The 12,007-nt window shown below is 47.3% G+C and overlaps 1 protein-coding gene across 4 annotated transcripts in view; it reads right to left on the bottom strand.

The window, feature by feature from the left end:
- Positions 1-10,127: 10,127 nt before the first annotated feature.
- The window catches only part of Il10rb (interleukin 10 receptor subunit beta), a 20,112-nt gene continuing 18,232 nt past the window's right edge, over positions 10,128-12,007 (bottom strand). For 3 of the 4 annotated variants that reach the window (XM_029544563.1, XM_029544561.1, XM_029544562.1), the window contains exon 7: positions 10,136-11,084. In XM_029544563.1, the coding sequence (XP_029400423.1) occupies positions 10,806-11,084 (279 nt within the window). In that variant the 3' untranslated portion in view covers positions 10,136-10,805. Of the gene's footprint in view, positions 11,085-12,007 lie in introns of all 4 variants that reach the window. The other variant, XM_021209730.2, reaches the window with a different exon arrangement.

Here is a 12,007-nt window from a genome sequence, read left to right as displayed (position 1 = left end):
CTGTCTGCTGTCTGCTGTCTGCTGTCTGCTGTCTGCTGTCTGCTGACTGCTGTCTGCTATCTGCTGACTGCTGTCTGCTGTCTGCTGACTGCTGACTGCTGACTGCTGACTGCTGACTGCTGACTGCTGACTGCTGACTGCTGTCTGCTGACTGCTGACTGCTGTCTGCTGACTGTTGTCTACTGACTGCTGTCTGCTGGATTCTGTCTGCTGTCTGCTGTCTGCTGTCTGCTGACTGCTGTCTGCTGACTGTTGTCTACTGACTGCTGTCTGCTGGATTTTGTCTGCTGTCTGCTGTCTGCTGACTGCTGTCTGCTGGATTCTGTCTGCTGTCTGCTGTCTGCTGTCTACTGTCTGCTGACTGCTGACTGCTGGATTCTGGTTGCTGGTTGGAGATATGCTTACTAAAAGATCAAAATTGCCCCAAGGAACTTGATGCCCCTAATCAAAAGGAACTAGTCTAACATAACTGATGTCCCCCTTCCACTCCAGCCTTCTTTCTCTCCTACCTAGTGTTGAGAGGCTGGAAGGGAGAAGTGTGGAGAAGGCTGGAGGAACATGTGGTCTGTCCTGGAGATTTGGGTCTTGCTGACTCTCACAAATACGTGAACTAGTTCCCTGGAACAAATGTCTGTGTTTCTCTGGGAAACTTTGACTGACATCCTCCTCTTTCTGCTGGGTTCCCAATTCTCTTTGTTTCTGGTAATGAAGTCGATGTCTTTATGTCATTGATGTCAATCTTCTGTCTAGAATTCAACTTTTAGATTCTTCATTTCTGGATGTATTCTCATCACCCAAGGATGCAGTCAGTCATTTCTTAGCCTGCTGCAGATGATAGGGATTGCTCTATCTCTTTTCTATACAGAAATTGTACATTCCTGTGCTGGGGGTGTGGCTCAGCGGGTAACACGCTTGATACCCAACATGAAGACCTGCTTTCCAAACTCCCAGGGTCGATGCAAAGAATGGTACAGTAGAGCACAGCTATAATTCCAGTGGTCCCAGATGGGATGGGAGGCAGAGGTAGCCCAGAAGCTCATGGGTCAGCTAGCCCGGTACATGCTTGAACAAAGGAGAGACTTGGGGCCAGGGTGATGAAGGCTCAGTGGGTAAATATGATGTTCTACAAGCCTGACCACTTCAACTCAGTGCCCAGTTGCCATGGTGAAATCAGACAAGGGACTTTGGTAAAGTTGTCACCTGGCCCTCACACATGTGCTCCGGCACTCCCCCAGGCACAATCAGCAAGAGTGTTGCTGACCACAATCACACGTTACACAATATGACAATAAATAATAATTATAAGTATGATTATGATAATAGATTTCTTTTTTAAAAAAAATCTTAAAAACCAAACCACCATCTTAACCAAGGTGGCAGGCAAGGACAGACACCCGAAGTTACCTCTGACTTTCATACTCACACCATGGCACATTTGTGCTCACACATACCAGGTGCACATACACATGCACACAGGCACACAACACACAGGCACACAACACACACACACACACACACACACACACACACACACACACACACACAAAAGCCCCACCAATTCCCATCTGCTGCTGGATGCCTCGCAGCTCTTGCTTGGGAAGGAATATACTTCCGCATTCCCTTCACACTGGACTTGGCCATTTCCTGCCAGGAATGGGTATGGACACACAGGACGTGCTGTGAGCAGAAGTAGCCAAGTTCTGTGGGAACTGACTCCTCTTCTCTGTTGGCTTGTCCTTCAGCCTGAGTGTTGGAATGAGGTTGTACGGCCTGACAGTTACCCTCCAGCCACCTGGACCATGAGTGAGAAACAAGCCGTTGCTGTAAAACTCTGGAAAATAAGGGTCCATGAGCAATTCATCTCCTGGGCTCCCCTCACTCTGCCTGAGCTTCTTCTGTGGGAATGAACCAAATGCCCTTCTCACCTGTTCTTGAAGAATTTATGCTTACCTCCAGTCCTTTGCTGGGTCTGGTTTAATAGCTGGCCCTTGCTCCTACTGGCTCTTGTTAGTGATAGATCCTTTTTGGGTTTTGTGACCCATAAGGGTTGCCCTGAGGTTTTGGATGACAACCTAGATAGGGGTGGTTTGGAGTTTGGAACCACCACAAGGACCACTGTGAGGTTAGAACACAGGAAAGAGTTTGGCTTCATTGCTTAGAAACCAAACCAAACCCCAAAGCCAACCAAAATGGTTTCCTTGTGGTTTACACAGGTATGTAACGATCTGGAGTAATGATCCCAAGGACCATCAGATCCTTGAACTTAGTACTAAGTACTTATTCTTAGTACTTTGCAAAGGGCGGAATGCTCTTTGCAAATGTAGCTAAGAACATTGGGATAGGGGATCGTCTTGGATTATGAAGGAGATATCAGCGGTCATGGAGCCCCTAGAAGGAAAGAAGTGGGAAGGAGAGGAGGGCTAAGTGGGGAGGCTGAGGGAGGACTGGTGTGGCCACAAGATGAGGAATAAAAAGGTTTAGAAGAAGCAGGGAACAGATTTTCCTCAGAGCCATCAGAGGCTCCTCGGATGCTTAAGATTTCATCCCAGTGATGCTGGAGTCTCAGACTCTGGAAATTAATTCTGCCACTTTAAATCATTGAGAGCAGGGGAGTTTATCTTGCTAGGACCCATTCATTCCTAGTTTCTAGGAGTCTCAATCCTTTGTGACTGTGATCTAGAGCTTTAATGAGAGGCTAAAACTGGAAATGCCTTTGAGATGGGGTGTCATTGACAACCTCTGGGTTTTGTTGGCTCCTGAGGGTGTTGTTTGTTTGTTTGTTTCTATCTGTGCTAGGAAACATTTTAAAGGTTGTTTGACAGGCTGGGGGTCTAGCTCAGCTGGTCAAATGCTTGACAGCATCAGGTGCCAGAGTCCCCAAACCCCACATAAGCATGCTGGGCGTGATGGGGCATGCTTTCAGTCCCATTTATTCAGGAGGTAGCAATTGGAGGAGCCTGGGGCTAGCCTAGCCTACTTGCCAGCTCCAGGCTAGTCTGTCTGTCTGTCTGTCTGACTGTCTCTCTCTCTCTCTCACACATAGAATGGAACCTAAAGAATGACATCCTAGGTTAACGTATGTCTTTCATACACCTGTACACACACCCACACATGCATCCCCTCATACCCACACATGGAAACCCAGGTGCACACAAATATACATGTGATCTCCATTAAGCATTATGTCATCATCTTTGTGTTTTTTACATGCCACCCAGGGAGTCACCTGGTCTGTCATATTGTGAGAAACTAAAGTCTGCATTTCTGCTGTTTGTATCACTGGAATCCTGGAGGCCAAATGATCACAACAGTATCCTCTTATCCCTATGGAACTGGAGCAGTGAGCAGAGTCTTCACTGAGGAGTTGGCACCAAAGCTGAATTCTCAGGAGGATGCTATGGCTTGGCTGTGCTGGAAGTTTGGTCCCCAGTAAGGCAACAAAGTAGGGACCTTAGAGAAATGGAGTCTATCGGAAGGAAGTGAATTAGATCATTGGGGCTTGTGATGGTTTGTATATGCTTGGCCCAGGGAGTGGCACTATTTGGAGTGGCCTTGTTGGAGTAGGTGTGTCACTGTGGGTGTGGGCTTTAAGACCCTTATCCTAGCTGCCTGGAAACCAGTATTCTGTTAGCAGCCTTCAGATGAAGATGTAGAACTCTCAGTTCCTCCTGCACCATACCTGCCTGGATGCTGCCCTGCTCCTGCCATGATGATGATGGACTGAACCTCTGAAGCTGTAAGTCAACCCCAATTAGATGTTGTCCTTATAAGAGTTGCCTTGGTCATGGTGTCTGTTCACAGCAGTGAAACCCTAACTAAGACAGGGCTCTACTCTGCTAACAAACTGGTTAATGTTTTGTGGAGATGGGTAGAGCTTTGGGAGATTAGATTACACTAATTGTTGTTTTAACTCAGGCTGGGACCTTCTCCAAATCCCTCTTCTGCCTGTCCACCAGACATTTTGATTCCCTTGGCTAGCCTTATCAGAGCCAAGAGGAAGGAGTCATGACTTTGAACTACCAGAATGTCAAGCATTCCCTTGGGAAGTACCCAGCTTTGAGCAGTTTTGTTATAGTGAGATAGAACATATTAAGCTGGGTGGTGATTACAGGTTTTCGGCACGTGCCCATCAGAGGTGGGAGATGAGCGGATGGGCAGGACGGAGGTGAACCTAACACCCTTCTGACTAACGGCCGAGCTCTCTGGAGAGCAGGAGCGGAGCCCTAGCTTCCACAGATCCCAGGCAAGGTTGCGAAGGCCGCCGGGCATCTGAGGCCTGTACAACACGTCTCTGCTTTCTGCCGTCCGCCCAGCTGGTGCTTCCGACAATGTGTTTAAAGGCACGACATTCATTCTCTCCCTCCTGTTTGTTGATAAGGAGGTGACATGGCCGATCTTCATCTTCAGCTGGACTCCATCCGAAATCAACTAAAACCCAAGCAGCTGGGACACCCACGAGGCATTTTCTCGATTAGAATGGCTAAGGGAAGATCCACCCTAAATCTGGATCAGTTGAGGTTGGGAGACCCATCCTAAATGTGGGCCACACCTTTTAGAAGATGTCTGATCCTGGATGTGACCTTCTGCCGAAGGCCATCGCAGGCTTTCTTATGGGAGCCATCAGGGGGATTAGGGCAACTGGGGACCTTCTCTGGAAGACCAACATTCGAGTACCTCTCAAAGAGGTTAGAGAATGGGAGGGACATAGGACAACCTCGAAATAAATGTGTGGGTAAAAGTCCAGTATGTGGACCGTCCAAGTGAGTAGCTCCAGGGCTGTAAGGCCCTTGACGACCTCCGATGGCTACAAGAGGACTTGTCCCATCCTGAACATTCACAGTTTGAGGGCAGGACCAGATTAGAAACTGGTTCCAAGTCACAGTTTGGATCCTGCCGTGAACTTCTGCATGGGACTGCAGAAGAGCATCTGAGTGTTTTCTTCCTCACAGGAAACACCCCTTCCTTCTGCGTCTTTGTGTGTGTAAGTGCTGGGGCACTTAAGATGGAAGCTGACTGTTGCAGCTGAAGGTTGACTGCTCTCAGCACTTAGGGAAAGTGCTTCCTGAGGAGGTTCCGCAGACTCTCAGGATAACACTTTCACTGGAGTCTCTCTGTTATCTCTGAAGCCTGCGGGGCAGAGCTGTTTTGTTTTATGTATTTGAATGTTTTGCCTACACGTATGTATGTGTACTATGTGTGTGCCAATTGCCCTCTGAGGTCAGAAGAGGCTCACAGATCCCCTGGACCTGCAGTTATAGATGGCTGTAAACCTACATGTGGGTGTTGGGAGCTGAACCCCAGTCCTCTGTAAGAGCAACAAGGGCTCAACCACTGAGCCACCTCTCCAGCCCCTTAAAATAACGGTTCTTAAAATTAAAATAGAATTACATCACTTTCTTTCCCTTCTACAACCCCTCCCACTCCATTCTCATGTTAAGAGAGGGGCAGGGTGAGAAAAGCTGGGGGGAGCCACTTGTCTACAGGAAGTCTGAAAGCCACAGGAGCTTTGGTATGCTAATAGCCATCACAGTTAACCTTTTGTCCCGAGTTGCTTTCACTGCTGGCTGAAGGCTGTAGATTTACTACACAGGACCTACGAGGCAGAAGCTTGAAGAGCTCTTCAGCCCCACACCCAAGGGCTAGCCTGAGGAATTAATTCAACGGGGCGACTCTTGAAAATGGAGCTCACCGTGTCCCCGGGATCCACTGAGAATTATGCTAATACTGGCCTTGTTGCTATCGGTAGGTTGACCCACCACTCTCCCAGAGTTAGAAGCTAGGCACAGAGAATTCTCTTGGGCACACGCTGGTTTGCCAGGAGGGGTCACCTGCTTGCCCTTGTTGCTTATGCCTTGTTATACATCTAGGTCTTGGGTCTTCTAATTCCCCCTTGTAACTGTCAGTCTTACACCTCCAAACAGACTGCCAACCCTCTTGTGTTGGCCAGAGTCCTAAACTCTGCAGGACATGTGCACGTCTTTATAGAGCAGGATCACAATCTAATTTGTTATCTGGCTGATCCCTGCAGAAGATATACGCCTGCTTCATAAAAAACCCAGGTGACTCCCCAGTGGGCACCAAATGGGGAAATCTGTGCATTTAACACAGCAATTACTAAAACTGTACCACTTGGTGTGTGTCCTTGGCAGGGCATCTCTTCAAATTATTCTTCCTTGATCCTGAATTGTACGGCTTGATTCATCACCTCATGCACAGAGGCTTAAAGCTACAGGGGGCCTTACTTCTGAACTTCACATCAGACAACTGGACAGAAGGACCCCACCCGCACTGAACTTCACATCAGACAANTGGACAGAAGGACCCCACCCGCACTGAACTTCACATCAGACAATTGGACAGAAGGACCCCACCTGCACAGCTCAGCTGAGGCCTTTGATTTGATGAGCAGACCTAATTAATAAGCTATGGTGATAAGTAGCTAATACAACGGAGTAGTTTATTCTCATGTCTCTGTGTCGCACAGTGTGTTATGCTAGCTTGATAAAAAACCTGTGCCTCACTTCACAGCTATGCAGGAGCAGAGCGAGCCAAAGCCTTTCTGAGTAAGCTGAGTTTGCTTGCTTGTTAAAGACTCCACCCCTTGTCTGGGAACTCAGACTCTCTCCAGAAGCTGCCCAAAGGAAAGATTTTCAGAGCTGTCTAGACAAGGTCATGCTGCAAAACTTGTTTCTGTTTGCTACGAAAGACTCCTTGTACCTGCCAGCAGTTTATGTTATTTGCAAATGCCTGAACACCTTTATTAGTTTGCACATTGCAATTGTTATCTGAAGAATATCTACCTGCAAAGCCATTGGTTCCCCCAATATCTGTTCCTTATAAGTATACATAACCAAACTTCCCTGAATGATTCCAGGATGCAGAGACCACTTCCAGGTGCTCACATTAAACAGAACTATGGTACTGCCTGATCCATGAAAGGCTGTGAGAAATTGTAGGTCTTGCTGGACCTTTTCAAAGTATTAGCTGATGTGTGCTGTGGGATTGTGGGTGTTCCCAAAGGAATTAATACCTGTCAAAGAGAGACCCCGAGTCACAGTGAAGAGGTGTCCTTTTCTGGGCATAGGACATAGGGAACTCCCTGGCACACGGGTGTGACTTGCACTGAGCAGGCATCAGCGAGCTAGAAGGACAGAATGGGCAGCTCCAAGAGGATACCTATCCAAATAGACACGGAGACATGCTGATTGGTTCAGATGTATGTACCAGCAGGCAGAGGAGAAGAGCAGCCGAGGATAAAACATGGCAGGTATCAGAAAGCAGAGTAGGCAAATGATCCATTCCCAGGAGAGTCAAATTGGCAGTTTGGTTCAGTTGGGAGGGACAGGGCTTTTTGGGTGAGGGCAGTGTCCTTACTGGGTTTCAGACCAAACGTAAGTGAGGACACAGTGAAACCACTTAGAGAGGTTTAATGGGGGGATCAAATTACCAAAGCTTTCTCTCTGGAGGGGGAACAAAGTGATGGAAAAGCAGATAGATTTTTATCTGATAGTTGGTGGTGGAGTCTAGATGTCCTTGCTGGAGGTAGTTGGCCTTCGGGGAAGGATTAAGAGAATTCGTGGCTTTCCTGGCAAATACAAGTCTATTTTGCAAGGTTCCTGAGGAATGCTGAATTTAGGCTTCTGTTTGCTCAATAACAGTCCTTCATTTATCAGGTCGTGTGTTTCCGTTTGGGACAGTGTCTCCAGCACTGCCTTTTGGGGATTTACTTTGAACCTAACACCTTCCTCCCTTCTTTTCTTCCTGACCTTTCCCCTTCCTCCTTTCTTCCTCTTTCTTAACAATGTCTTGCTGTGTAGCCCAGGCTGGCCTTGAATACCTGCTGGGTAGTTCAGGCTGGCCTGGAGCCTCAGCTCCTTTCAGTTTTTCCTTTTGAATGCTGAGATTACAGACACATGCTACTGTGCTCACCGGGCATTTCTGGGGATTTCATTTTATATATTTATATGAGACAAAGTCTTGTTATGTAGCTCAGGCTGGTCTTGAACTTGCCACGTATTCCTGGCTCTGAGTGCTGGAGTTACAGGCATGGTGTTGCTCCCGGCTCCTCAGTGGACCTTTCTGAAGATGAAAGTGTCTGCCTGGCAGTCAGGAACTAGACAGTGTTGCCTTCACAGCCTTTAGGGCTGTAGGTCAGCTTGACGGGGGTTATGAACCACACCCCAACTCTAGTGGATGGGAATTCCCAAAGGGAGGCTTTCTACAAAGGCTGAGTAAAACTTCAACTGACTATGGAAAGTTCCAGGTCGAGTCTAATGACAATCTCTCAGGCTATTTTAGCCCCCAGCAGTCATTCTTTGTCCATAGGACCACCTAGCATCCTGATGGGCAGATAAAAACTTTGGACGGCATTGTCTTCACCAAACCTCATCATTCTCCACCAATGGAAGGGCTATGAATGCTGCCAGACAGCATCTGCGGCCCGGAGTTGAGGTTCCCATGCGTGTTTCCAAAAGCTTTGATTTATAACTTCCTTTGTTCTGTTACATCAAAATCTCCATGAAACCACTCCAACATCGAAGCATAATCTCTGAGGGGAGCTCTATGCCCTGAGTCCTGGCCACTAATATTTTAGCTCTAGAATAAATTATCTTTTATTCACTTTGAGATGAATATTGTGGGTTTTTTGTTTGTTTGTTTTTCGTTTTTGTTTGTAGTTGTTTTTAGATGAACAGCTTTGGCTTCTTAGAAGAGAGAACAAGAGGCAGACTAATCGCTGGCAGATTAGCAGAGTCAACTGGAACCCAGTGTGTTGGTCTGAGAGAGTGCTTGGCTCGTAAAACACGTTCTCTTTTCTGGTTTTGTTTTTAAAATGTAGTGTGTGTGTGTGTGTGTGTGTGTGTGTGTGCGCGCGCGCGCGCGTTGGTTAGATTTCTGTCAACTTGATGCAAGCTAGAGTCACCTGAGAGGATTGAGGAATTGAGAAAATGTCCCCATCCCATTGGCCTGTGGACAAGCCTATGGGACACTTGCTTCATTGATGACTGATGTAGAACGGCTTAGCTTTTCCGGGAAGCACGGTGCTGGTGTCTGCGAAAAAACAAACTGAGCAAGCCAGAAGGAGCAAGCCAGCAAGCAGCACTCCTTCACGGTCTCTGCTTCAGTTCCTGCCCTGAGTTCCTGCCCTGGCTTCCCCCAACAATGGGCTGTTAAGCTGTAAGCCAAATGCTCTCTTCCTTCCCAAGCTGCTTTTGGTCACGGCCCAACAGTAGACATCTGATCAATGGTAGGTTGGCAGTGTGGTCACAGCTTTGCTCATCCCAGGCAAGTACTCCACCTCTGAGCCACTGCCCAGCCCAGGCTTAAGCAAATTCAAAGTGTTTTCTCCTGTTTAGGGGCCTTTGATAGGTCTGCTCTTATTGGTCTATCTGTCACAGATTGGGGACTTTTTTGGTTGGTGTATATTTATGGAGGTTGTCACACCTATTGGATGATATCGTTGGCTATGAACTGCTGCCATCCATTGAGTGACTAGTATGTGCTGGCCCTGGGGTAGTCGCTGTTTTACATTTGTATCTTTAATCCTTACATCTTTTCAAGCCCACAGTCAGGTCAAACTGAGAGGCCACGGCTAGCAAATGTCTGAGCTGGGCAAAGCCCAGGGCTTCTCCGTTCTTGGAGGTATCCTAGATACAGCTACCATGAAAGATTAGGAGCTTGGCTTCAGAGTGCTAGCAGGGACAAGGTGGAGACTCATTCGTGCATATTTTAATGATTACACTAATGTGGCATTGTTAGTTCTTGTATGGCTTAGACCTTCGGTGTCCCCCAAATCCCATATGCTAAATGGACAATGGTGGCTTGCTGTAGCTGTGTGCTGTTGGGAGGCAGTACAGCCCAAGAAGTAGAGTGTAGCAGGGGTAAGCTAGGTCATAGGTCACTGGAAGAGGGCCCTTAAAAAGGAATCTGGGGACCACGGTCCTCCCCACTTTTCTTTTCCTGGCTGTCACGAGGTGAACAGCGTCCTGCACATATCCCATTGTGACTTAATGTGCCACCATCATGGCGTCATGTGCCAGCGCAAAGCCAAAGGGGCGAAGAAACCATGGACAGGAACTTCTGAAGTTGTGATGCTACATTAAAAAATAAAAAAACAAAACAAAACCCCCAATTTCCTTTCTTCTTTTTCAATTGTTTATGCCAGGAATTTTGTTACAACAGCAGGAAGTTGGCTAACACAAATATACAAATATAGAATATTTACAGAGCACTAATATTAATCAAAAAACACAGGTAAGGAAGGAAATCTCTCTGCTCCTTGGGAATCCAAAATGTCATGTCTGTCCAGCACGGGGCCGGCCACTTTTGAGATGCAGGTGGTCTACAATTTTACAATTTTATAGTGTTTTCACTTTCCCCCCCCTACTTAAAATATTTTTGTTTGTCACAAGTTAAATGTGGTCCTTGTTTTAGTGAGCACAAAGGGCTCAAATTACGTTCACTGGTCATAAAAAATAATTATTAAAGTCTCTCTCTCTCTCTCTCTCTCTCTCTTAGAAAGGGTCTCTAGTCCAGCTTGGCCTTGAACTCCCTGTATAGTTCAAGATGACCTTGATCCTCCTGCCTCTACCTCCTAAGTGCTGGGCTTATAGGTAGTCACCCCCATCCCTGGTTTATATGATGTTCAGGATCGAAGCCAGGACTTCATGTGTGCTAAGTAAGAGCTCTATTCACTGAGCTACACTCTCAGCCCCTAAATTATTAGTCTTTATATAGCAGCAAATTCCCAAGTAGATTCTTTAAAACCTGGCTCTTTGGTTATGCGTACTAGTGCAGCATCAGAAGTTCTAGATTTGGAGTTTTCTCAGGTGGCTCTCTGGTCGTACTTCTGAGGTTGATGTGAGCAGTTCGGGGGCATCGTGTGGAGGTGAGGGAGGTTCATCCTTGGACTCCAGCTCCCGAGGCCCTGGCTCAGACGGGGGCTCTGAGGCATGGTTGTCTTCAGGACTCTGCTTGCTGCCTTTAGACTCCTCCGTGATGATGCTTAGCTTGTCGAACACCTCGGCCTCCTCAGGGGGAGGGAAGGAGAAGAGCAGAAACGTGCTGTGATGGGGGTGGCCCAGAAACTGAAGGAAAATGAAAAGACTGTTGTTACTCAAGTGCCACCGTCTCCCCTCCCGCACCCTTCCACATGCTGCTTCCTTTTTCTGGGCTGACAAGGATTTTATGCAAAATCTTAGGGATAGAAAACTGCAACTGTGAAAGGCAACAGTAACATTATGGTGGCTCCTTGAAAAGAGTTATCACATAACCTAGCAAGTCCTGGTGAGACAAAGCTCACAGGTGGTACATTCTCAAGGGAAAGGAAAGCAGGTTGCAGAAGAGGCTCACAAGTCACATCTACTAGAGCTAACAGAGGGCAGACAGCAGAACAAACAGCAAGTGCCATCCAGGGATGGACACACAAATGAGCAGACACTTCAGTAGAATATTATTCTTTTTTAAAAAATAGAAGATGCAATGGCTCAGCAGAGAATGACGCTTCCTACACACACTTAGGTGTGATTAGTCACCTGAGTGATCCCCGACTCCATCCTAGAGGACTAACTCCTCTCCTGAACATTGTCCTCCTGTCCCCCCCCCCCCCACACACAGTGGCATTGGGCACACTGCCACACAAGCACACATCACATGCACACACACACTAATTACACATTTTACAACATGCAAGAGCATTGAAGACATTATGCTAAGTGAAATATGCTAGTCATCAATCAGAACAAAAGGGCCTGTAGATATTGCCCAGTTAGCGCAGTGACAGCATAGCATGCACTACTCCAGCACAGCAGAAAACTGGGCGTGTTGGTGCACAACCATAAACCCAGCATTTGGGAGGGAAGCAGGAGGGTCAGAAGTTCAATGTTGTCCCTGGCTATTTTGTGAGTTCAAGGCTAGCCTTGACTAGTGAGACCCTATCTTAAGAAAGAAAGAAAGAAAGAAAGAAAGAGAGAGAGAGAGAGAGAGAGAGAGAGAGAGAGAGAGAGAGAGA

Source organism: Mus pahari, chromosome 12 (assembly GCF_900095145.1).
Source record: "Mus pahari chromosome 12, PAHARI_EIJ_v1.1, whole genome shotgun sequence".
Taxonomy (NCBI): domain Eukaryota; kingdom Metazoa; phylum Chordata; class Mammalia; order Rodentia; family Muridae; genus Mus; species Mus pahari.
Note: the sequence above shows the minus strand (reverse complement) of the source record. Positions and strands in the feature narration are given on the sequence as shown.